This window comes from Triturus cristatus, chromosome 7 (genome assembly GCF_964204655.1).
Source record: "Triturus cristatus chromosome 7, aTriCri1.1, whole genome shotgun sequence".
Classification (NCBI taxonomy): domain Eukaryota; kingdom Metazoa; phylum Chordata; class Amphibia; order Caudata; family Salamandridae; genus Triturus; species Triturus cristatus.
The window spans coordinates 1,592,201,159-1,592,228,911 of record NC_140590.1 but is presented as its reverse complement, the minus strand read 5'-3'; the positions used below and the strand labels follow the sequence as shown (position 1 = coordinate 1,592,228,911).

The following is a 27,753-nucleotide window of genomic DNA, read 5'->3' as shown; positions in this document are numbered from 1 at the left end:
GAGCGCCCCATTAGTTTTGAAAATTTCGCGAGGATTCGTCAACCGGCGCCAAAGTTATTCAAAATAGAATTTTGAGATTTCCTATGGAAACTAGGTTGTAACTATAACTATCTACTGGCGACCGCCAGTAGATAATATATATATATATATATATATATATATATATATATATATATATATATATATATATATATATTTTTTTTTTTCTTTGTTCCGGTCCCCTTCAATCAATTGGGGAGCATTTTCTTTGACCCAAAATGTTGTTACTTCTCTCTGATTGTAGTTCTTACATGATTTCGCCCTTGTGAGATATATGTGAACAAGGCTCGGATGAGCCGAAACGTTATGGCGACATACCTCACAAAATAAATTAAATAATTTGCACTTATTACTTGGTCCGTGTCCGTAAGTGCTCTGCTGCCGCTGCCGCTTGACTACGGAATTGGTGATATATATAAATATATATATGAACAAACACCAGAGTTCCCACTATTGTCACCTCCAATTCAAAAAGGCAAAAAATCGGGACACGACACGGCATGGTAGCATGACGCGTTTCGCCCACCAAGTGGGCTTGATCACATATATATATATATTTCTGTGTGTATGTATAAATAGTATATTTTATGACAAAAATTAGATACAAAGCATCTCAGTTTTCATTCCTGAATTTGTAAAGTCATCTCCGACCCTTCTCGCTGGTGAAAAAGGCATGCATCACATAGACTGCCAGAAAATACTCCTTCCCTTTATAAATGCGTATTGTTCTCCTTCTCTGACAGATAGCCCAGTCCAAAGGATCATCAACATCATCAAGTTTACATGGGTGTTCATCCAAGCATTGCTGGATGACACCACTGAAGCTCTCAACTCACTCTGCAAAAAGAACTTGGACATCGCCATGGTTTTGAAAATTGAAAGGTGCATGTTAGGGCAGAATCTGAACAAGGTAAGCGGAGCGGAAGCTGTAGAATGCCTTTTCTATGCAGGCTGTTGAGTGAAAATAAGGGCGTGCATCAAATTGTGATGATAGATCAAATCTTGGAACACCCTGAAATATGATAACAGATGACATACAGGAGTATGTTATATTCAGGTTATTGGTACAGTATGTATATGGAAACAATTACCTTTAGGATTCAGTAATGAACTATGGTAATTTTTAATCAGCTTATCATTCGCAGGTTGAATATTGTTTTATAAGCACAACGATCGATCATGTATGAACCCGTTATTGGGCAAAACATCTGCTGGAAATTAATTTTGCATGCAAAGAACCCTACAATATAATGCTCTCCACATATTATAAGTCCATCCTAGAATACACTTTAAATATTATTCCTTGGTACTTTGTCTCAAGAAATATGCCTTACATAGCTCTAAATGTATACCATACTTTCAATGATACAGATTTGGAATTCGACAACTGAAGGAATTCATGTATTTCCTTTGCTAGAATCTCTTAATAACCATCATTTGGCGCCCCTAAGCAGAACGATTTTAAAGTCGTAAGTATCTTTGTAGTAAAGTGGATTATTATGTGGTGTGATTGTGAAACCTCAGCACGTAGGGAGGGCACAGTCTTTATCAGATCCAGTTGGATTTCTTTAGGAAGTCCCATAGCTCGGTCCTTGGCTGCTGTGGCACAGAGCAGTCAGGCTTAATCATAGGAACAAGATTAATGATTAAAGCATTTAGAAGTACTACAACAACAGGTAGGTTAGAAACACTACACAATAAAAATCTAACACTAATTTATAAAAAATAGAGTGTATTTATATCCTAAATCAGACACCAAAGTGACAAACATCTGTCAAGGAAAAACTTAGAAGTAATAAATAATAGTCACCTGGCTAGCAGGGTTACTTCTTTTAACTTGGGCGGGCTACAGTAGAATTGGAGCCAGTCACAGGGACAACATAGCACTAGTGAGACAGTTACCTGTCGCTTTTCAGCAGTATTAGAGTTCTCAGTGTCTTCCTCCTTTAACGCAGTCCACCCAAGAAGTGATCCTGATGCTAGAGATGCAGGATGCTGAGATGCTGGAGTTGCTGCAGTATTTTAGGTGCCTGTCTGGCATCTATGAGTGTCAGGGGTCATCTGCAGCCTTAGGTCCTGGTCTCCAAGAGTGCTGAGGGAGTCCAGTTGCCGCTGGTCAACTGTTCTCCCGTTTCCAGTGGTACTCAACAGAGTGTTTCATACTTAACAGTTGTTTAAGTACTTCTAAATAATTTACACTTGTTCCTTTGATTAAGCCTGACTTCTCTGTGCTACTGCTACAGAGGACTGAGCTTTGGGTTTTCTCAAAGAAACCTAACTAGGCCTGATAAAGATTGTGACATTATTACATGGTGAGGCTTCACAACTAAACCACATAATAATCCACTTTCCCACATTAGTGTTTCAGCAGTAGGATACAGAACATGTGTTTAGCAGTACCACTCAGCTAGTAAGCGAAGAAATTAAAAATCCTCAAATTGACATAAGGCAAAACAAATTATTTTTGATTGGGCCACTTTAAAAATTTTCAAACTACTTTTGACTTCAATTTTTGCACCCTTTTAAGAGTAAGGGAACCATGGAGTTAGACCTAGACAATCGGTGTTCCCTCAAGATCAGTAAACTGAGCTCCCTGTGTAAGAACAGGGGAATAACTCTAGGCTATTCCACTAAAAAAGGAGATTAGGAGAAAGACCTTAAAGTTTGGTATGACGCTTGAAAAGCCCAAACTTTCCTGGAAGAGGAGGTTACCCCAGAGAGTGCAGGGGAAGAAGATGACCCATCGAAGTACACAGTCACAGAAATACGTCCCAGGACTGAAAGCAAGTTCAACCAGCACAAGTGCCTCAGAGATGGCCCTCTGATAAAGAGCACTCGAGGCTCAATTGGCACTCATAGCTCTGGAGGAAAACATATTAGCCTTTGGCTGAGAAACACCTAGCCTTGGAAGAGAGAAAGACCAACCGGTGTTTGGATCCCAGAAGTAATGGTGGAAGCACAAGAGAAGAAATGACAACCAAAGGGTCACAGGACCATCGACTGCTCAAGAGTATTGTGCTATTTTTTGTGGTTGGAGACGACATAGACAAATACTTTGCTGCATATGAGAGGGCTGTGAAGATGAGAAAGTTAGGGCCACAGCACTGGGGATGGTTGTTGTGGGGCCTAATCCCAGTAGTGGGGAGGGATAGGCTGTTAGACTTAGAAGAAGATGTAGCAGAGTCCTACTCCCAAATGAAGGAGGACTTGAAAGAAAGTTTAGTCTTACCCCAGAGGAATACAAGAGGAAATTCTGTGAGACCTACAAAGATGCACAGCAGTAAATCCAGGGCCACCACCTTTCTCATTGACTTAGGGCTCCTGCTTTCCCAACGCCTAATCACTCCGAAGTGGAAATTGCCAAACCTCCTCCAACCCCTCCCCCCCTATGATCACTGCATGGGAACAATTCATGAAAACATGGGCCCAGGTTGACAGCGTTGCACTGCACAGAGAAGATACGAGGGGCTTATGCAAGTACCCTCTTGCGTCCAGTTGGGGCACTATCCTGGCCAGACTCCAAGCTTCCCAGTTGCACACAGCTGAGTCCCCCAAGAGGGCTCCAACCCCTATAGAGGCCGTGGGATCTCCAGATACCTGCTTGTTCAAAGCGTATTGCCTACACCACACTGATTGCTTCCTTCCACAGTTCGTCTATTAATCTAAGTGATGTTGCATTGCGGCTGGACATATGTTTACAAAGCGGAAAGTGTGGGCCTATTCAAATGTTCTGACGTTGTTCTTCACTCTTTATTGGTTTAAATTGAATCTCCTTATTGTTTTAGATGGGTGAATTGGCCTGATCAGTGTCAAGCCCGCCTGTATAACGTTGGTCTTTGTTTGCCACATGGACTTCTATCCTCATGATTATATCAGCTGGCGATATTCTGGAAGCATTGTATGTCACTGCCTGTATCCATTCCAAACTGGTACAGCTTTTGAACCACTTATGGTTTTGATATACTTGTTGTAAAAATTGTATAATGCACAAATAAAAAGATTCAAAAAAGATGCACAGCAGTACTGGGTGGACTTTGTGGGCATTTCAGTAAAGACACTAGAAGGTTAGTTAAAGTACAAACAAGTTAATACTTATGATGGGCTATATAATTTAATTGCACATTTTCTTTTTTTAAACATACTTTATTGATTTTCTTTTTTATCCAGTGCATCCATTAAGAACATTTAAACATTACATCTATTTCGATCCTGGTATTTTACAGTAGTTGGTTGCATGTACAGCATACCCAGTAGTTGAATTGATACTGTTATCATTTTATCAATCATATACACAGGACATCTCTGTAGTTACACATACTACAGTATTCAGATTGGTATTTAACTGGTAACAACTGCTTTTCCCCCCGCCCCCCTCACCCTCGTTCTGGACCCATCTTATCCATGCTCAGATATGGTGTTGCGTCCTATGCTATCTTGTACTATGCACATAATATTGGTGATCATGCATCCTGACTAGTCCTACTTTAGGCTGCATCTCTTGGCGCTAGGGCTAGTCAACGGGTATCTACTGTGCATTCGGGGTGTTAGGTAAGGGATCAGGGACTATGGCTTTAAAGGCCTTTAGCATAACATCCCACTCCATTGAGATCTGGTTTTTACGCAGCCCCTGGGCCTCCTCACGTCTTATAGCTGCGCTTTCGGCTCCGCCCCAGCGTACTACTTCACTGTGCCAGGTGTAGATTGCGGGGGTTTTATTTATAGTTTAATTGCCCATTCTAATTAAATGTGCAGAAATGCACAAGCATGTAGTGGACTTTAAGCTGTCCATCCCCATAGAGCTGGGTAGGATAGCTGATAAATGGTGCATACAAGAGTATCAAAGAGGTCCACGGGGTGATCCTACAAAAGGGGGTCTGGCCTCCCAATAAGAGAAGGAGGGAGGCAAAGATAAAAATAAGTTCTCTAAGGGGCCCCAAAAGTCTGCCCAAGAAGGGGAGCCTCAAGACCCATCCAAGGTCAAAGCAAGCAGTCATCTGGGAAAGAATTATGGGCCAGAAGTACTAAGGTTTTTTACGGGCGCAAATTGGTTTTAGACCTGTTTGTGCCTGCAAAAAACCTGTGGCCCATGTACTAATCCTATTTTGTGAGTCACAAATCAATTTGGGACTTGCAAAATAGGATTATCGACTCGCTATTAGGAAGGGGTGCTCCAAGGGCGTCCCTTTCTAATAGCAACTCCTTAAGCTATGTATGACTGTTTTGCGACCGCAATTGTGGTTGCAAAACAGTCGCAGTTTACCACCCTTCACAGAAGGGTGGTAAACCACTCACAAACGGGAAGGGGTCCCCAGGGGACTCATTCACCTTTGTGAGTGTCTCTCAAAATATTTTTTAAGGGCAAGCAGTGGTCCCAGGGAAAAATGAAACTGAAAAGTAATTTTTTTTTTAAATGCATCCCATTTTCCTTTAAGGAAAACGGGCTGCATTAAAAAAAAAAAAAAAAATTCTGCTTTATTTAAAAGCAGTCCCAGACATGACCCCAGCAGGCTACCATCCCTGGGAGTGCCAGCCATTCCCAATGGGGTCGCAAGTTGCGCTTGCCTCATTAGTATGCATGAGGCAAGCAATATGTGACCCCATTGGGAATCGCAAACAGTGTCTCACACACTGTTATGCATGCCAATTTGCAAGTCGCAAATTGCGAGGCGCATATGCAACGCAATTTGCGACTCGCAAATTGGAGGGTCGTACATCTGGCCCTAAGACCCTTCAAAGACTGGGGTATGCTATGACTGTCAGCAGCCAGGGCACAATAGGGGAGCCTCAGTTTGCACTAAGAAGCTCCCCGATGGTGGGCAGTCCAAGAGGGATTGCCAGTGTAAAGACTGGGATGAAAGCTGACCCAGAGGAAACTAGGGGTTACACAGTGTCTGTGGGAGGTGTGGATGTTGAAACCTTGGCAGCCTTACCTCCCAGTATGATGAAGATTAGGCAGTGGACAGTAATCAACAGGACTAAGGTGGAGGCTTCGAGGGATACAGGTGACAGTATGACCACTGTGGTGGATATGCTGGTGTCCCCGGAGACAATCATCCCAGATCTGTTACACAAGTTTGTCAATGCTGACAACAAAGTAATGTTTTACCCAATGGCTATGATGAACTTTGAGTGGGTAGAGGTTACTTGCCTGAAGAAGGTGACTGTGTCCCCTGCCATTCAGGTGGAGTTGCTGCTGGGAAATGGTTTGGAAACCTTGGCTTGGGCAGATGTTGAAAGGAGCACCCATGCAGAAATGTTGGGTCTCCCTGAACAGGTGTGCGTGTGTGACCAGAGGTCCTAAATTGCAGTTCAAAGTTGTTTGGGGCCTGGAATAATGGCCCAGACAACCACAAGCAAGAGAAGTGTTAAGAGGGCTAGAACACCAGCTTCAGAAGATCCCAAGGACCAGAAGGAGTCTAGCCCTCAGGTGGAGGACCTGGAGCCTTAAGGTGAAAGTGCTGCTCTAAGGGACCTGCCTGCTCTGCCCGCAGGACAGAAAACCTCTCTAACTTTTGAAGACCTTTGCCAGCAGGCTGAAAAGCAAGAAAAGTGAGATGTCAGTGGCATTCACAGGGCCAACTAGGAAGAGGTAGTGCTGTACAGTGAGGCAAGGGACCCCAAACCAGGGACAACCAGGAGGTTGGTGGTCACCAACAATACAGAACATTCCTTCTAACAGAGCCCATGACTGGCTGGACATCTGGAGCTGACTAAAACCTGGGACCACTCAACCATTTGTACTGGCCCTAGATGTCAGAGAAAGTCAATGATTTCGGTCTCTTATGTGTCGCCAGTCAAGCCAGTGGCAAGGCAAGGGGACAACCAATGGCTCCCTTCAAACCACTACCTGTGGTTGAGACCCTATTTGAGCAGGTAGTGGCTGATATTGTTAGTCCCCTAGATCCTCCAACTACCTATGGAAACTAATTTATCTTGGTAGTGGTAGTAGGCCATGCCACCAGACATCCAGTGCCTTTCCCCTCAGGGCAGTCACTGCCCTGCAGTGGCTAGAACCCTCCTTATACCTTCTTCACCAGGGTCAGGTTCTCTAAAGAGTTGATTTATGATAGGGGTGCCAATGTCATGTCTGCATATCGAAAAGCTGTATGGAATGAATGTGGTGTTACATGTTCACCACCCTCTTTTCCCTCCAGGGAAATAGTTTAGTTGAGAGATTCAACAAAACCATGCAGGGCATGAATAAGGGTTTGCCTGACAAACTCAGGAGAAGATGGGTTGTTCTTCTCCCATGCCTGCTATTTGCCTACAGGGAGGTTCCACAAAAGGAAGTGGCCTTTAGCCTCTTTGGGATTTTGTTTGTGCTCTGTGAGACATCCCTTGAGCTTTGTTAGAGAGGATTGTGAGGACTCCCTGAAAAGAGCCCAAGAAAGATGTGGTAGACTATATGCACTAGGCCTGCAGCCTCACATGGCATATGAAGAAAGCAAATAAGAATCTAGAGGCCAGGTTCTGAAACAGTGGTATGATCAGACGTCCTCCATGGTTGAGTACCAGCCAGGTCAGAAAGTGTTGGCGTTGGAGCCTTTTGTTCTGGAAAAGAAAGGGGAGGCCCCCTCTAGGTAGAGCTAGGCACCCCTAGCGACCCCTTCACAGGATGATCCATGTCAACCTGTTTAAACCCCACCATGACAGTGCTGACATGACTATGCACATGGTGATAAATATGGAAAGTGAGCTCCAGATGGCCCAGTGGATGCTCTTCTCCGCCCTGACTGAACAGCTGCATTGGGACGGTTGCTAGTTGCTGGGACAGTTTACTGGATTGTTTTCTCTAATACGCAGTTAGACCCAATGGTGTGTCCATGATACAGACACAGGTGACAATTTACCTGTCAAAAGTAAAATCTAAAGTTCTGGGACATCCTGCAATTCTTACCACCAAAATAGCTCTTCTCCAACTGGCAGATGAGGAGGGATAAACACATGCAGACAGGACATTGTTGAAAATGGGGCTGGTGATTGCCAAACTGGACATTGCACGTTATGGCGACAGGCGGGTGCGCCAACTTTGGGCACATGGAGGGCAGATCCGGACTTATACGGCATGCGAGAGACCGGTATAAGAGTCCTGGGGTTGCTGAAAGAACCATCAACGGGTATGGAAAGTTTGGGAAAGATATTGGGAGGGGAAAAATAAATAACTACCTACGGACAGGAAGCGTATCCCGGAAATGGGGACAATCAAAACTGCAGTTATATTTTTAAGTAATTTTTTTATTGGTTTGTTATTATTATTATTGTTATTATTATTTTTATTTATATGGCGCACGAATCATCCCCAAGGGGATCTCTCGGCGCCTGGGAGGCGTACTTCTGCAGCAAAATGTACCAGTTGAATTGCCAGGTTTTTAAGTGCTTCTTAAAAATAGTTAACGAGGGGCAGGAGCGTAGTTCTAGAGGCAGTGAATTCCAATGTTTAGGAGCCAGATAGGAAAAGGCACGGCCCCCTATCTTCACTGTTTTAATTTTAGGCACTAGGAGGAGCTTTCGGCTGCTAGACCTTAAGAGTCGCGATGGAATATACCATTCCAGCTTTTCCAAGAGGTATTTGGGTCCCTGTCCATGGAGTGTCTTAAATACTAGGCACAAAAGTTTGAAGAGTGCCCCTTTTCTAATGGGCAGCCAATGAAGCTCTTTTAGTAGTGGCAAGGATGCCATCCGCGGGGGTTTGTTTAAGACTAAGCCGGCGGCCGTGTTTTGAACGACTTGTAGCCTGGAAAGTAGGTCTTCCCTCGACCCCACCAGGAGAGCATTCCCATAATCCAGTCTGCTTACCAGAAGTGCCTGGATCAGAGCCCTTCTGGTGGAGATAGGAATCCACGGGAAGACCTTCCTTAACATACACGTCCAAAACATTTACCCGAAAGGGTTTTAACCTGTTCTTCCATGGATAAATTGTTATCCATTAAGATACCTAGGTTTTTTACTCCTTTTTTGGGGGAGGGGGGCTGATCCTAATTCCTCCGGCCACAACTCATCTGTCCATATCTCTGCTGCTTTGCCAAACAATAAGATCTCTGATTTGTTGGAATTTAGCTGCAGATAGTTGTTTTTCATCCATGTGGATATTTTCATCATGCAGCTGTTAAATCTGTCTCTGGTCACCATGGGGTCCTTCTCTATGGGAATAATCACCTGAGTATCATCAGCATAGTAGATGGTTTGGAACCCACAAGATTTTATAATGGTGGCCAGAGACGAAACATAGATGTTGAACAGGGTGGGGCTTAAAATAGAGCCCTGAGGAACCCCCTTATCCACAGCCGAGGTCTGCGAGACAAATGAGTCCAGTTGAACACATTGCGATATATCCGATAGGAAACTCTGCAGCCACTCTAATGCCCTTCCAGTGACACCAATCTCTCGCAGTCTATCCAGCAGAATTCTGTGCGAGATGGTGTCAAAGGCTGCTGACAGATCAAGAAGGACCAGCACCACCGGGGTCCCTTCGTCAAGCAGCATTCTGATGGTGTCAGTTACCTCTACCAGCACGGACTCCGTGCTGTAACCAGCCCGGAATCCCGACTGCGTGGGATCCAGGAGGTTATGCCGCTCCAGATGATCTGATAGTTGGCGATTAATCAGAGTTTCCATGATTTTAGAGCAGCCTGGGAGGAGCGAGATCGGTCTATAGTTCTGTAGATCGGCACCATCTGCCGTTGGTTTCTTGGGTAGGGCTTTAACGAAGGCCTTTTTCCAACTAGCCGGAAAAGAGGATGTAGCTAGGGATAGATTACATATTTCCGTAATGGGATCTGCTAGTTCCATTGCTAACTCCGACAGCACAAATGGGGGAGCTATGTCAGATGGGGAGCCTGACTTGACACATTTCAAAAGTGGTAGCACCTGCTCCCTAGTGAGCAGTGCGAAAGTCTCCAGCTTTACTATGGAGGAATTTATTGTGATAGAGATTCTTTCCCCGTTGACTGATCCCTGCTCAAAAGAGTCATATATGTTATCTATTTTATTTTTAAAGTGCAAAGCTAGATTATCACAAAGTTGCTGTGAGGAGGGGCAAGTGGGAGCTGCTACTCTGGGGGTGGTGAATTCCTTAAAAATCCTGAAAAGTTCTTTCGATGAGCCCTTTGCCTCCTCAATACGAGGGGCTAGTAAAGTTCTTCTCGCTGTGTTACAGTTTTTGAGGTACAGCCTATGTGCTGAGTTGTAGGCCAGTCTGTCTACTTTGGTTTTTGTTTTTCTCCATTTTCGCTCCTTAACCCTGCAGGCAGCTTTCTCCAGCTTTAAGCTGACCGAATACCAGGGTGCCGGACTCAATCTCTCATAGATTGTAGTTGTTTTACTGGGGGCGATTTTGTCAAAAGCTATTGTAACTTCTGACTCAAGTTTTCCTAGGGCTACATTGATGTCTTGACATTTATTTCCCATAGGAGGAGCAAAGACAGTACTAAACGTTTTGGGAGTTATTTTTCTCCATTGCCTGCGTGTGACCTTCCGCCCTCGTGGTTTTTCCCTGATTTTAGGCGCCGAGAAAGAAAAACTAAGGGCCATATGGTCTGACCAGTTTACTGCTTGCGGTGGTTCTGCACTCAAACTGGAAATGTTGGTAAAAATATTATCCAGCGTATAGCCTGCTAAATAGGTTGGACAAACAACTTTAGGCAACAAGTCTAACAACTCCATTGCTGCTAGCAGGTCGGTAGTGTCCGTATTGGCATCCATGTCAAAATAAAAATTAAAATCTCCTATCAGGAAAAAGTCTTTTGTTTGTAAAACAAACGGGGCAAGTATTTCTAATAAGGAGGCGCAAAAAGCCTTCTTATTTTCCCCAGAGGGGTGATATACAACTGCTGCTACTACCTTATGGCCTTTGACCGGTTCTGTGGCTAGAATCATCAACTCCAGCCCGGGAGATGATACTGTGTGCAACACTTTGGGGTTTAAGGTGGGCCGAGTCGCTATGGCTAGCCCTCCACCTCTTTTCCCCGTTCTATCTAGCCTTACTACCGAGTACTCTGGGGGAAAAGCAATAGCTAAAGAAGAAGAGGAATGTGCGTGTAGCCATGTCTCCGTGAAAAGACAGATGTCGGGTTTGTGATCATCCAACAGGTCCCAGACCTCTGTGGCATGGTTGGATATGGACCGAGCATTGATATATAGCTCTTGAAGGATGCCGCTGGCCATCCTATCCTTGATTAGGTCTTCCTTAGGGGTCATGTTAGTCAAAGGTTGACTTCCAGAGGGTGGATATAAATTCCAAGAGCCTACTGCTCCTTGGGGCTGACTGACCAATAAGTTACAACAGGGGCGACAGTTTGTAAAGGCTCCGGAGTCCAGGCAAAACCTACCATCACACTGCTGGCTAAATCTGTTGGTCCTCATCTCTAGCAGCGACTCCCTTGAGTAAGTTAGGGGCAACATTGTGATGGGCGCCGGAACAAGCAGCGGTTTTTGGCAGCTGGCAGCGTTTTGGCGCAGACGGGCTTGCCTTAGGCCTAATTAAAGGACACCATTGCTGTTAATATTATTACAGACAGTTTACATTTGAGCGACAATCAATAAAATTAGAAATACATCCCAGTATTTTGGATGTGATTGATTGTCACTCAAATGTAAACTGTCTGTGATTAATATTAACAGCAATGGTGTCCTTTAATAACAAACCAATAAAGAGAATATTTTTTTAAAAAGTGGAAAAAAAGAGAAATTCTTCAGGTTGGCTGACCAGGTAAATACTAGCCTCAAAGCTAAGCTGCACAGATGCTATAGTTGGGGGGTGATAGAGCATTCCAGTAGACCTTGAGTCAGCCCAGTGATGCTAGTACCTAAACACAATCCAGAATTTGGGAAGTAAGAGATGAGATTCTGTGTGGACTGCAAAATACAGTCACCAAGATTGATGCCTACCCCATCGCAAGAGCCGATAAGCTCATCGACAGGTTAGTACTGCTAAGTACCGAAGCAATTTTGATTTGACTGCAGGTTACTAGCAAATAACCCTCACCCAAGGAACAAAGGAGATATCTGCTTTTTCAACACCAAAGGGCAACTTTCAGTTTAGCGTGATGTCCTTTGACCTGGAAAATGTACCCACTACCTTCCAGTGCTTAAAGAAGGGGTTCTGTCTGGGCTGGAAGCTTTCAGTGCAGCATATTTGTGTGAAGTTGCTCTTTTCAGATCTACCTGAGAGGACCACCTAATCCACCTAAAGGAATTGCTTCAGGCCCTGCAACAGGCAGGCCTGACTATTAAGGAAAGTAAAAGGCAAATATGTCATGGGTCTGTTGTGTACGTAGGCCAACTTGTAGTTGGAGGACATGTACAGCTTCTCCAGCCCAAGATCCAGACAATTCTGTCTCGAGAACCTCCCAAGACTAAACCCAGGTAAGAACCTTGTTGGGCCTGACTGTTTACTACAGGAGGTTTGCGTAGGGGTATGGCACTATTCTAGCCTCCCTGACAGATCAGCCAAAGAAAATAATTTGGTCTACAAAGTTTCAGAAAGCCGTTGACGCCCTTAAGGAAGCAATGTGCACAGCACGTCCTACAGCACCCTTGATGACAGCAGAGAGTTAATTTTCCAGAAAGATGCTTCAGAACATGGGATTGGGCAGTATTGTCACAGGTAAATGATGAGGAAAAACCAGTTGCCTTCATTTGTAGGCAACACTATAATGAAGAAGTTACTCAGGATTACTTGAAAGGACATATAGGTTTATTCCAAGAAATAGATCCCATCCACCTGAAGGTCCTGTAGGGATGAAAGCCAGGTTCCAACTGCCCTGCAGGTGTTTACATCATCACAGTACATACAGATGAAAACATTCTTAAGCACCTGGCAACAGGAGAAACATTTTAAGATGCCACACCTCCCCATCCTTTATAAAGAAGAAGGTGAGTTATACCTTAAAATTTAAATACATAAAATATATTTAACAAAGTCTTTTAAAAATTTAGGTGGAGAGGAAACTCTCGAGGATCTGCGAATGTCATCTGGAATATGAGTTAAATCATGAGAACTTGGATTATGATGACAAGCCACAAAGTCTTTCCTAACCACCACCACCCTGTTTAAATTCCAAATGCGGTGATCAGCAGTTTTTACAGCATTGTTAAATATTTTGATTACCCGAATGGGTTTCAAAAATCCCGAAGAAGATTTTCTTTTGGATGGATTTTTTATGAGAACCCAATCCCCAATTTTCAGTGCTGTTTTTTTTACAGATTTTCTCAAGTCATGAAGTGTTTTTCTAGATTCAACCTTTTTTGACTAATTTAGTTGCCAGTTAGACTTTTCATTTTCAGAAAATAATTCAGGCTGCATGTTATTTACCCAGAGAGGTGCAACTAAGGTGTTGGGGCACCTAGACCTGAACAATTCAAACAGGGTCCTATTCGTGACAGAGTGAGGTGACAATCTGTAAGCCTCAACCTTTTTCCATATTTGACTACGCCAATCTAGACCAGTTGACCGTGCCATGTTAATAGTTTCCTTTAGTACACGATTAAATCTTTCGACCATTCCATTTGTTTCTGGGTGATACGAAGAAGATTTTTTGTGTTTGATACCATGTGTTGATAAGAATGACTCCCATTTCTCTGGATACTCATTGTACGCCGTTGTCAGTAAGGATACTAGAAGGTATCCCTTCTCTACCGAACAGCTTTTCCAAACAATTGATTACATGTTTGGTCTCAATCCCTCTAGAGATGCCTATTTCTGGCCATCTCGAGAAAAAGTCAACCAAAACAAAAACATACCAGTAGGTCCCAGAAGACTGTATCGGGCCAAGAATATCTAAACCCTCTTCTTTCCAAGGGGCATCAGGTCTGTCCCTTATGATCATGGGTTGTGTTCTGGGTTTGGCCACCCTTTCACTCAGAGCACATTCTACACAATCTCTTATTTTCCGTTCCACCTGTAAATCCATGCCTGGCCACCAATATGTCATCCTAAGTCTCTCTTTTGTCTTAGAAATGCCTTGATGTGTCATATGTGCAAGATATATAAGTTCTTGCCAGTCTCAAACCCCTGAACAGCAGACCATTGCGTTCAGATAACTGGTCTCTGACATGCCAAAATTTCTCTATTTTTACATCACCTTTGTGTTTTATCTCTCAACCCTTGTTGACAGCTTCTAAGACTTTTACTAATTCTGGATCTTGTTGCAAAGCTTTCTCCCATCTCTCCTTGTCAATTATACATTCATCAATGGCAGAAACCATATTGTCATCTTCTTCAATTTCATCATCAAGATTAAGCTCACTTTTGACTACATGTCTAGACAAAGCATCAGCCACTTTGTTTTCCACCCCAGGCAAATATTTGACATCAAAGTTATAATCTTGAAAATCTAGAACCAATTTGGTAATTCTACTTGAAACTGCATCTATTCCCTTGTTTTTTTAAAAATCTCACATAAAGGTTTATGGTCAGACCTGACTTCAAATACACCACCCCATAAGAAGTTCTTTAACTTCTTTATTGACCAATATACGGCGAGAGCTTCTCTCTCTGCCACGGAGTAGCGTAACTCAGCACCCCGCAAGCTCCTTGACAAGAAAAGAATAACCTGTTCATGAAAATGATCCTTTTGTAAAAGGACAGCTCCCAGCCCCTTCAAACTTGCATCAGTGATTAAAATAGATTTTTTCTCAGGGTCAAAACTACACAGTCTGGGAGCAGTTTTCAACTTCTCTTTGAGAGTATAAAATTCTTGTTCACAGCTATTATCCCAAATGAATTCACAAGCCCTCATATGAACACACAATGAGGCAAAGCCATTTATAAATGTGCTATAATATTCGGCCATACCTAGGAAGCTCATCAGTTCTTCCTTATTCGTGGGGGAGGCCACGTTCTGTATGGCAGTAATTAAACTTTCCTTTGGCAAAACACCCCTTCGGAGATAGTGTGCCCCAAATATTCAATCGAGCTTCTCCTGAATTTGCACTTTTCAATTTTCACTGTCAGATTGAACTCTTGCAACCTGTTCCCATCCTCGTCACCAAATGTAATGAAGAAGTTACTCAGGATTACTTGAAAGGATATATAGGTTTATTCCAAGAAATAGATCCCATCCACCTGAAGGTCCTGCAGGGATGAAAGCCAGGTTCCAACTGCCCTGCAGGTGTTTACATCATCACAGTACATACAGATGAAAACATTCTTAAGCACCTGGCAACAAGAGAAACATCTTAAGAGGCCACACACACCTCCCCATAGATCAGTGTTTGTGTGCCATTGAGAGGGAAGCCTTTGCTGGGATCTGGTCCCTGAAAAATCCAAAGCCCTATTTGTTTGGAACTTATTTCAAAGTTCAAACTAACAACAAACCCCTCAGGGGCTCCTCATGCAGGTGAGAGGAGAAAACCCCAAACGTTTGAGGTGGTCCATTTCTCTACAGGGAGTACACTTTACAGTGGAACACCGTCCTAAGAGTAACCATGCCAATGCAGGTGGCCTTTCCAGGTTCTTCCACTTAGATGATGAGAACTACCAGGATCAGGGTTTGTTGCATATCATCTTTCATCTGGAAGGGGAAGGTGTAGGAAAGGCGAGCTTTTTGAATTATGACCCCCCCCACCAAGTTTTTTAACTGATGCTGCTGTTTTCTTGACACTGTGGTGCACTGGGCCCTGCTGTCCAAGCCCCAGTGAATGTGCTTGGACCAGCAAAGTATGTGTACAAATGGCTGAAACATTAGCAAAGAGAGGCTGCACTAAAGCCTGGACTGCACTTACTGCACCTAAGCGACCATAAAAGAGGACTGTGCCTGCTGTGCCCACAAATGGAAAAGAGCTCTACTTGTGCCAGCATGGAAGACGTGATTCTAGGGCTAGGTGGCTAGCCTCCTGTTAAGCTTCAGGGCCATCAAACGCTAAAGAAACCTGTACCCATCGAAAGCCCAGCTGCCAGGAACACCTGCTGCTGGATGACAAAGTGCCTGCTGGGCGACTAGTTCAGTCCTTCCCAAGGCCGTGAAACCCTTAGCCGAGGTCAAAGTGGACTCTGCAAGAAAGAAACAATTAATCATTGAAGACTGCTACAACTGGGAGACCAGTTGACCAGTGGCAACTGGACCTGCACTGGCCTCCCCCAGCACTGTCGGAGGCCAAGACCCGAGGCTAGAGACAGCCCCAAATGCTTGTGGATACCAGGGTGGGCCCCAGACTACTTACCATATGTCTGTAGCATCTCCAGCATCTTCAGCATATCAGCATCCTCCATTTCCAGCATCAGAACCACTTCTTGCCTGGCCCACATTAAAGGAGGAAAAGTCACTCAGGACCCTAAAACTACTCAAAAGTAAAAGGTAACTGTCTCCTTTGACCGAAGCAGTCCCACTGACTGTCTCCCACTTCCTTGTAGCCCATCCAAGCTAAAAGAAGTAGCCTTATCAGCCAGGTTGCTAGGTAACACAATCAATTACAACAATTTATTTCATCTTTTAGAAAGAATTTACTTACCTTTGAAAAATCATATCTCCGGTTTCTCTTAATAGATTTTTGTCTTTTGGTGTCAAATTTAAGAGAAAAATATGCTATATTTTTATAAATTGCTGTTGGAATCTTATTGTGTCATGTTTCTTACTTATCTGTTGTTTTGGTACTTCTAAGTGCGTTACGCTTGTTACTTTGATTAAGCCTAACTGCTCTGTGCCACAGCTACCCAGGACTGAGCTTAGAGTTTTCTTGCAGAAACCTAACTGGATCGGATAAAAATTGTGACATTATTTTGTGGTGAGGTCTCACAATCACACCATCCTAGAAGCTCTCAACACTCTCAACACAGGCCAGATCCTCACACTTCTAAAGAAGCCTGCACTCGACTCTTATGACTGTGCCAACTCTAGTCAATCACTCTCCTACCCTTTATCATCAGTGTCATTAAAAAATGCATCCATTGCTCAACTCCAAGATCATATCAATGCCAACCATCTACTGCTAGCCTACCAACCTAGTTTCATGTAATGCAGCAGCACAGAGATAGCTGCCATACACACTGTAGAAAACACCCTCTGACCACAGATGAAGATGACTCTGGTCTCCTGATAGTAATGACTCTTTTAACTGCTTTAGACACACTCAACCTTCCCACCCATGCCCACATCCCGAAGTCACTGGCAGTGCCCTTCATTGGCTCTCCGGCTACCTTTCCAACCAACACCAGTTCATTGACATGGACATCTAGAAGATCCCCATCACCTGCATAGTCACCCAGGGTTCTATTTTATCCCTGTCATCTTCATCCTGTACATGGATCCCCATGGGCTCTACTCAGCAATAGCATCAAAATGTATCAATATGCTGACAGTTCACAACTGTAGTTAAAAAACGTCTCTGCTGCAGATATCCAGCACCTAAAACAGTGCCTACACCTCATCGAGTCCTGGATGTCCAGCACCTATTTGAAGCTCGGCTCCCACCAAGACAGTATTCCAGTTATTTGTAAAGAAAAGCAAGAAATTGTCCAAACCTGGACCAATTACTTGAACTTTGATGACTTGAAACTCCAACTTTCACCCAGTGCCAAATCAGTGAGATTCATCCTAGATAACAGTCTCACCCTAAAGGAATACATTGCCAAGAATACAAAGACAGCCTTGTACCAGCTCTCACTACTAAAGAAACTAAAACCAGTGCTCCCAGAATGTGACTTCAGAACTACTATTCAAGCCCTTATACGCTTCATCTGGATTGTGGAAACGCCCTGCGCCATCGCCTCCCAGACTCCACATTGGCTCCCAGAGGGGCATCCCCAACACGTCTTCTTAAGGCGCTAAGAAATATGACCACCCAGATCCTGATGGAACTCTAGTGCCTCTCCTTGCTTGCCTGCACCAACTTCAAAACTAGCTGCATCATTTGCAAATCCATACAAATATCACACACATTCATATACAAAGGTAAATACATACTTACATACATACATGGCAATGCAATGCACATACACACATCAAGGTTTGCTCCTAATGTTTTATCTTCTTATCATCTCAGACAATTGAACTTAAAGCTTTGATTTCATGAATGACTAAAATAGTTTACATGGCTATTCTACTGCATTATCTATTCTAGCTCGAACTAAAAATGTTAGTATGGCAAAATACCAACAAGGATATTCCTGTTACCATATCAGGCCTAACAAGATTTATTGTTCAAAGTATACAGCTTTCCATAACAAGGATGCACTAAAGCATAGGGCATACTTAAAACTACCCGATGGAGCCTAACCGGTCCCTCTGGGAATGTTCCTGAGCAATTTGTTTTTGCTAGGCTGTAGCTCACAGTCCAGAGTGGCGAACTGATTTTTAATAATGCTCCATGTCTCACCTTTGGTAGTAAGGCCTGAGTGATACAATAGTCTTGAGAGAATATATCTACGCTTCTTGGTATAATTGCACAACCAAACATCAATACATTTAGAAAATAAAGAAGTTAAATGCCCAAACCATTTTAGTTAAATATGTCAGATTTTTAAACCAAATTACTTGAAAATGATGAGGATGTGACCTTGATATTAAGAGCTACAGCAACACTAAATTTGATCAAATAAAGGAGATTATTAGAAGCTAATAAAAGATAAGGTACGAGAAAATTGTTCCTATATCCTAAATGTTCATCAGAGACTTAGTGACTGTTCACTGATAGGGATGCAATGAGCAACAGGGACCCTTCAAACTGGCCAGGAGACCTGGGGCACAGTCAGTTACGTTAATGTGATGCATGCTGTTCCTCTCAATGGGGATGTTGTAGATACGATTCAAAAAGTTTTATCCCTTTTTATTTGTTTTCAATGTGAGCACTAAAGTGGTCACCCCTCTTGACAAAGTGAGTGGGTGCACCACAAAACCATACTCTGTCCTTCCCCGCACATCATGGATCAGCAAGGAATTCTTAGAAATACATTACCTTACAGTATCAGACTCGCTAAGCTTCGGGAGTAGACTTTTAGCAGCAGTCCTCTTGGGATGATGCGGTCTGTGGTCTACACATCTTTCTCATTCTAGTACCTTTGCAGTTTGCGAGTGCACACCTCTTTGAAGCAATTTCCTTACAGTATAAATACAGCTATGGATCAGGTCTATGCCCAAGTCCCCCAGTTAATACATTTGGGGCTATAGGTCAAAGTAACTGGGAGGGAATCCTTCTTTCCATGATCAGCGATACAATGGCACTGAAATTCTCCAGCATTGGATCTTTCATAGATTCACATGCATGAATACATCCTCCCATTCCCCAACCAGCTACAATGTCAGGCTGGTAACACTCAGCACACTAATATTAAACAGCAGTCTTTGTACTTAACATCTTGACCATTAGCGTTAGGATAGCCTCGCACTCACCGCTATTCTGCTGCTGGCTGCTGCTGTAATTCATTTTTAAAACGTCCCGTTTTTGTCTTTTATTTTAATCTTAGTTACTCGTTTTTCCCCTGTTTTTAAATTTGAGCCACTCGCATACCTGCACTGCTGCCACCTTACTCTTACCTAAATTTGGTCAAAGCACCGCGTTTTAGCGGGTCCCTGCCCACTGTCTCGTGTTGGTGGCCATCTTGGGAGGGGGGACATTGCAGGAGGCGCAGGTAGCGCTCTAGTGTCCCTAGTGTCCCGCGCTCGGCGAGCATAAAGCCAGGCAAATCTCAGGTGAGCACCCTTAACATCTTGACCATTAGCGTTAGGATAGCCTCGCACTCACCGCTATTCTGCTGCTGGCTGCTGCTGTAATTCATTTTTAAAACGTCCCGTTTTTGTCTTTTATTTTAATCTTAGTTACTCGTTTATCCCCTGTTTTTAAATTTGAGCCACTCGCATACCTGCACTGCTGCCACCTTACTCTTACCTAAATTTGGTCAAAGCACCGCGTTTTAGCGGGTCCCTGCCCACTGTCTCGTGTTGGTGGCCATCTTGGGAGGGGGGACATTGCAGGAGGCGCAGGTAGCGCTCTAGTGTCCCTAGTGTCCCGCGCTCGGCGAGCATAAAGCCAGGCAAATCTCAGGTGAGCACCCTTAACATCTTGACCATTAGCGTTAGGATAGCCTCGCACTCACCGCTATTCTGCTGCTGGCTGCTGCTGTAATTCATTTTTAAAACGTCCCGTTTTTGTCTTTTATTTTAATCTTAGTTACTCGTTTTCCCCTGTTTTTAAATTTGAGCCACTCGCATACCTGCACTGCTGCCACCTTACTCTTACCTAAATTTGGTCAAAGCACCGCGTTTTAGCGGGTCCCTGCCCACTGTCTCGTGTTGGTGGCCATCTTGGGAGGGGGGACATTGCTGGAGGCGCAGGTAGCGCTCTAGTGTCCCTAGTGTCCCGCGCTCGGCGAATATAAAGCCAGCCATGCTGACGCGCAGCGTCATCACGCAGCGTCATCGCCGGACTATCGCCGGAGTTTCGCCAGAGTCAAGCCCGTCTGTGCCCGTCCGGGCCCAGACGGGCCCAGGGCACACCACTCTGCTAAACACCTCTTGCCCTCAGATCCCCTGTTACAGGTACTCACGGGACACACTGCTTGCTTTACGCACGCCCAGACACCCCAGCTGCTGCTATTATTGGGCTGAGGGCTCCGTTTTTAATCATTGTCTTGACTGTCGCCCGTACAATACTTGCAAGCACCCTAACTCTCTTACTATGGCATTGCTCAACTGTAGATCATTGCCTTGTCATACTACCGAGGTTCATTCCCTCCTTCTGGACCATAGTCTGGATGTTTTATTTCTGACGGAAACGTGGCTGACTACAGGTTCCGACCCCGATATCGTCAACGCTCTCCCCTCGGGGTATCTCATGTTCCATCTTGATAGGCCGGATGGGAGAGGGGGTGGAGTGGCCATTGTTTACAGAGACACATTTGTATGCAAAGCAGTCGACTGTGGCATCAACAACGCTGAAAGTTGTCAGTTTACCCTTTGCATCTCCTCAACTGTCTCTATCTCTGGCCTCCTTGTGTATCGGCCTCCCGCTACTCTAGGGAATTTCGTGGATTCCTTCATGGAGGCTGTTATCCCACTGGCTGCTGCCTCGTCCTACTTTGTCACCCTTGGGGACTTCAATTTTCATTTTGACGACCCCAATGACGTAGTGGCAAGGGAGCTTGTAAGCTCGCTTGGTGCACTGGACCTTCATCTTGTTAATATGGGAGCTACCCATAACAGAGGCCATCAGCTTGATGCAGTTTTTGCTAACTCTGTGAACTTGCAGGCTCTCCAGATGTTGGCTCTCCCCTGGACTGATCACCATCTTGTTCCGTTTAGCTGGCTGCTGGGGAATCGCAGAGACCCCGCTCCTAGACAACATACTGTGGAACGACTTTGGTCGAAGCTCCCGGTGGACAGTTGGGCGGAAGAGCTATCTAGAACCTGTCCTCACTTCACAGATGACCCCAACACTGCTGACCAGCTCTTGGGCAAATGGCTTACCAACTCTCTGGACTTACTGATCCCAAATAAAAGAAGGCTTGTCAGGGAGAGAAGAATTGGCTCTGCCCCCTGGTATACCCCCGAACTTGGGTGCATCAGAACCTCGTGTAAAAGGCTTGAACGTGCCTGGAGGAGAGAGCGGACGGAAGAAAGCCGGGCCAATTATAAAAGGGAACTAAGGAAATATAAAAGCGCACTGAAGGACGCTAAAAAGACTTTCTTTAGCGACCGGATTGAGAGAGCAAGCAATTCTTCAGGAGAATCGTTTAAAATCTTCAAGGAACTTCTGAAAGCCCCGGTCCCTCCAGTGTTGCACGATAATCCCAAAGAAAAATGTGAGGAACTGGCCAGCTTCTTCCACTCTAAAATAGAGAAAATATTATCCTCCTTACCTACTATCCCTCAAAGCGATGAATCGGTTGCTAGTCCTACAAGTTGCCTGATTGAGCTAGCATCTTTTGGCCCCTTTTCGGAAGAGGAGGTCATAAAAGTCCTGTTAGAGATGAAGAGTGGCTCCCCGAGTGACCCAGTCCCCATAAAACATCTTAAACTCGTGGCTAACATCTTGTCAACTCCTCTGACTGACCTCTTGAACCTTTCACTTACGCAGGGCATAGTGCCCCAGAGATGGAAAAAGGCCGTGGTGAAGGCCTTATTGAAAAAGCCAGGAATGGACTCATCCAACTTGACCAACTTTAGGCCAATTTCACTTCTGCCTGGTTTCTCAAAAATTGCAGAGAAGCTGGTTAACCGTCAGCTCTCTCACCATCTTGAGTCTAACCACCTGCTAGGAGACTCCCAGACTGGTTTCCGTCCCGGCCATGGAACAGACACTGCCTTGCTGGCAGTAGTGGAGTAGGCAAGGAGCACTCTAGATACAGGAGGGTCAGTGGCAGTGATCCTCCTGGACTTGAGTGCTGCCTTTGACACTGTGAGTCATCAAGTGCTCCTCCAACGTCTGTCAGAGGTAGGTGTCTCAGGGACGGCCCTGAAATGGTTGGGATCTTTTCTATCTGACCGTTTCTACCAAGTCTGGGAGGGGTCAGAGCAATCTGCCCTAATCCCTCTTCAATGTGGAGTCCCGCAGGGCTCATCGCTGAACCCTACTCTATTTAATATATATATGACTCCACTTGAAAGAGTGGTCGCCCCCTCGGGGGTGAAGATCATCAGCTATGCTGATGATACTCAGCTGGTGGTCGGCCTCACTCAGCTGGCGGAACAACCTGAGGTTTTACACGACTGCCTCGCCAATGTTTATCGTTGGATGTCTATCTCTGCCTTAAAGCTCAATGGAGGTAAAACCGAGCTGATGCTCCTGGGCAATCCCAGTCCCTCCATTATTGCGACCGGTTGGCCCCGGTCTCTTGGTGACCCACCATCCCCCAAGAGGGAGATCAAGTCCTTGGGAGTATGGTTGGAAGAAGATCTGTCCTTCAGGACTCATGCCAGGAAGACCGCAGGGGTTTGCTTTGGCTTACTAAAATCAGCCCGAAAGGTGCTACCTTTGCTTCCTGATCCAGCAAGGAAGCTGTTGATACGTGGCCTAATTCTATCGAGGCTCGATTATGGGAATGCGCTGTTTCTCGGTGCCCCCGAAGCGACCTTCAAAACTCTCCAACAGGTGCAAAACGCAGCTGCGAGAATCCTTATGGATGTTCCCAGAAGGCAGTCTGCTGCTCCTGCCCTCAGAGCGCTTCACTGGCTCCCCGTGAAGGAGCGGGTGAAATTTAAGGCGCTATGTACTGCCCATAAAATTCTACATGGCAAAGGCCCCCCTATCCTTGCTAATATGGCCCGTCCCTATAAACCCCCACGTCTGCTGCGCTCGGACCAAAAACACCTTCTGCAGTCAGCCAGAGTAAGAAAAGCTCGTTCTGGGGGTAGGCGTTTCTCGGTGCAGGTGGCGTCTCTTTGGAACTCTCTGCCCCTCAGGATTCGCTCAGAGCCCAAGATCCTACCATTTAGGAAACTTCTTAAGACCCACTTGTTTCCACAGTAGTGATTAGCTGAGTCTCCCCTCTTGTCTGTTGCGCCGGGACGCCCCTGGGTAAGCTGAGCGCATTATAAATTTCATATTATTATTATTATTATTATTACTAGCACTACTAACATTGAACAACATCATAGAGTAAAGACCAACTATCAATTTCATTATTTCATTATATGCCACAAACTCTAGCCAATGAGTTATCTAGACATTGATCGCACCTCACTCCTCAGGCGCTGGCTGCCAGATTTTCTGATATTTAGTGTAAGGGAATCCTCTGGAGCTCTGCTCCACAATTCAATGTCGTCGCAGAAGAAGGCAAAAATATAGAAAAATCTGTTATTTTCAGAAAGTGTGTTACTTATGGTAAAAGGTCGATGAAACAGAAACCACTGCAGTCGACTAAGGATCAGCCAAATGCTCACAATTTATCATCAATGATGGCTCTCCCAATGAAATTGATGAAGTATCAACTGAGGGCACAGAAACCACTGTTGATGACAGAAGATAATTTGCTGCTGAGATGCTAATTGAACACTGGTCAAGGATGATGCAGATGGAGTTAATGGCATACTGGTAATACCAACATGCTGTTTTGACAGCAGAGACTATACAGATACCAACAAAGGACTTTTTGTCAGTTGTTCGGCTAACCTTTTCTCCGCTGACAAGTTTACTGTCTGCCTGTCCAGTCTAGGGGTAACGCCTTTGGAGGTACCTCCAGAGTTACTTCTGCAGGGTACAATTATAATAACAGATGAGGAAAACTGTCAAGATGAACAAGTGGAACCCTTCTTTAGCTCAGAAGATGAGGACCAGTAAGATACTAGCCTAGGTCAGCTCTTTCAGAAACTTGTTCAAACATCTGGGGTCCAGGAGTGGTCTCCATTCCCTGTCTTTTTCAACTTGAAGACAAATCTGGAATAAAACTCCCAAGTTTCGCTGGTGCTTTTGTACCTTCTGGATAGATTCCTTTTAGAGAAGTTGCAAAACTTGTTCCTTGAGTTCTGTCTGATGTTTGTGTTTCTCCTTCTTGGTCGTTTTACTAGAGGCCTTTCTACAAATTCTAGAGTATATCTGTGATGTACAATATTCAGCACCCAAGCATCAAGCAAACTTGAAGTTTTATTCAAGAACTTCCTTCATGTTGAAAAATCAAAATATATCATTCCTGGATCTCAGAAGTATGATTAAGTTCTAAAAGAGCAAGGGTTGTGTTTGTTAACCCTACAAGAACGTGTTTTATTAATACACTTCAACAAAGGTGCTTATTTCAATTTACCAGTACATTCAAAGCATTGTCAGTTCCTGAGATGTCTTGTGGATACAGAATATTACCAATTCAGAACCCTTGAATTTAGTCTGAAGTACGCTCCTCAGATATTTACAAAATGCATTGTGCTGTTAGCAGCATACATTCGTCAGAAGGTTTTTATGAATCATCCTTACCTGAATATCTGGTAAATAAGGGGAGTCATCTGTCAAGCATGCACACCAGGCACTGCAGATGCTGCTAAATATTCTAGCGGCACTTTGTCTTGCCATCAATAATGCAAACATCCACAAACATTATCTTCCTGGGTATGAGGATAATAGCTCATGAGGGAAAAAGTGTATCCTTCAAGAGAAAGAGTTCAAAAGCTCATGGCTTTGGATCACATACCCATTCTCAAAATCTAATGACAGTACAACTTCTTAAAACGTTTTCGGTTTCATATCTTCTTGCATGCAGGTGTATGTTTCCACAAAGTTGATTTTGAGTGAGATTTATTTTGGAAGGGATAAATAAACTCTATATTAATCGACTTAAAAATGTATTTAGTGCACTTCCACCAGTCAGTATGAGGGCACTTTACACTGCAACATATATTAGCAAGTAACGGTTACATCGAGATGAGGGATGAGGTAAACAAACGTGTAAAACACATAGGGCCCAATTCCGATGTCGGACAAACTGGAGTCCGTCCGGTATGGTCAGGAACTGGAACCAAACGACCTCTTGTTGTCGGTTCTAGACCTGCAAGTAGGATGCGACCAAACCCTGTGTTGGTCGCGATTCTGTGCTTAACAATGGGAGCATGCATTCCAAATGGAATGCATGCTCGTATCGTTAGGTGCAAAGGTGCAGTCCATCCCTGCACCCAGTGGCAGGCATCCCATGGTGCCTGCCACCGGGTGCAGGAATCAACAGGGGGGCACCATCGGTGCCCCCTAAGCCGCCGTTCGGCAGCCTCACACCCATGGGGGCCCTGCTGGGGCCCCCCAAAGACTGCCTTCATTCTCCCTTGGCCGGAAAGAGCCGGCCCGGGAGAGTACTGAAAGGTTTCCAAGTGGCGGACGGTCTCTCTGAACCCGTTAGAAGCCATCCGGAAAACGGAGTCGGATTCCTTTCCGACCAAGCCCATCGCAATGGCTCGTTTGGAAAGGAATCCGCACTGGCAGGTCCGATGCGGTTAGGATGGCTCCGACCGAGGGTCGGAGCCATTCCTACCCGCATTAGAATCGGGCCCATAGTTGTGGCTTATCGATAGAATACATAGAGCCAATGTGAAGTTTAGTCTAGTAGTTGTCTGTGAAGGTGAGCCTTGAGCTGCTGACAGAAGACTGAGAGTGAGTCAGTGTTCTAAGGTTGGGAGGCAGTGAATTACAGCCTGCTGTGGCTGCCCTGGAGAATGATCGTTTCTGTGTTGAAGCTGTTATGAATTTATCTGCTTCTAGGAGAAAGGTTTTCTGACTTCTAAGGCCCCTCAAACCACCAGAGACAAAGGGCCACATGTATCAACATTAGGAATAGCAATTACCCTAATTGCGATTTCCTGCGAATCGCAATTAGGTCATCACTATTCCTAGAGTTTCATTTAGCGATTCCTAGAGGGTCGCAAATCGAACCCACCTCATTAATATTAATGAGGTAGGTCACAATTTGCTACCCCTCTAGGAATCGCTAAAATCGGGGGGATGATGGCCTGCTAGGGTCAGCAGACCACCATGTTCGTGATTTTTTTCAATAAAGCATTTTTTTGTACATTCAGCCCGTTTTCCTTTAAAGAAAAGGTGTGGCGTTTAAACATAAAAAATTAAAAAGTTTTCTTTTCATTTTTTAAGTGCAGGTAGCTGTTCGTGGGACCACTGCCTGCTTTTAAAAAACTTTTTCGCCAACATTGCCAAAGAGGAAGGTGTCCCTTGGGTACCCTTTCCTATTTGCGAATGGGTTACCATCAACTTGAAGTTGGTGGTAAAATGTGAATGTTTTGCGACTGCATTCACGGTCACAAAACATTCATACCTACCGCTGTGATTTGGTATTTGAAAGCCCCTTCCAAATGCCAAATCACAAACCCATTTTGTGATTCAGTAACAAGTTACATTGGAAATGCCTTTTTTGCTTTTGCAAACCGGCCGATTCTGTGAATCGGCCTGTTTGCGAATGCAAAGTAGGTTTCTTCATGTGGTCCAAAGTGTAGATCAGCCAGAGAGGGAGGAGTGTCTTTGTGAATGGTTCCGTGTAAGAGGCAGCACATTTTAGTGTCCAATATTCTTATTGGCATTTTGTAACACATACCTTTGCCTACAACGTTTGACAAGTCAGGTGATAGGATTGCTGTAGACCGATAAAACACACCCCCCTCTCCCACTTTCTCCCCCCACATCTCACCCCCTTCCCAGCATTCCATGTTGAAACAAACTCTCATAGTTGAACATGTTGTACATAGTTATCTAGATTCTAGGTGGTTTCTGCTTGATAGGTGCCAAGCAGTGGCTGTAATTTCTTCCCACGTAAGCTGGTTGCTTGTACTCATGGGCGATTAATAAAGCAATGTTCTTGTATAATGTGAAGTACTCTAAGATTTCGGTGTTGGAGCAGTTCATGATAGTCTTCGTAGAGAATAGTTATATATGGTGCCCTGAAACATTCTACTACATAAAATTGTAACCCAATAGTTTTTGATTCTGATGAGGCAAAGAACTGTTGCAAGGAGTATTTGGATTTCATTCAGTGCTATTCATTTTTTAAGAGATGGGGTTTCTGCTGCAAGCATATGTCGGCTTCCATTGAACTTAGGTGGTCTAGCAGTGCTATCATCTTTTGGGGGTAATTCAATCCCATACCTTAATGCTAACAATTTTAAGTAAATTACATGTAGTCTTTCAGCAGGAATAAGAAAAAAGTTCTATGTGCCTCCTTCTATGCGTCTGTTTTTTGGAGTACGTGTACTAAAAGCTATCCAATTGTGAAGGTGATCATCCGGGTCTGATAACCCCTCCTCCCTCCAAATCTCATGAACAAATTCAAACATATTTTACTCGTAACATTTGGCTAGCATA

The 27,753-nt window shown here is 44.4% G+C and overlaps 1 protein-coding gene across 1 annotated transcript in view; it reads left to right on the top strand.

Annotated features, from left to right (window-relative positions):
- Positions 1-27,753, top strand: part of LOC146812454 (piezo-type mechanosensitive ion channel component 2-like) — a 711,007-nt gene that overhangs the window by 491,699 nt on the left and 191,555 nt on the right. Inside the window, exon 35 of the mRNA XM_085619448.1 lies at positions 783-949. Coding sequence (XP_085475574.1) covers positions 783-949 — 167 coding nt within the window. The remainder of the gene's footprint in view (positions 1-782; positions 950-27,753) is intronic.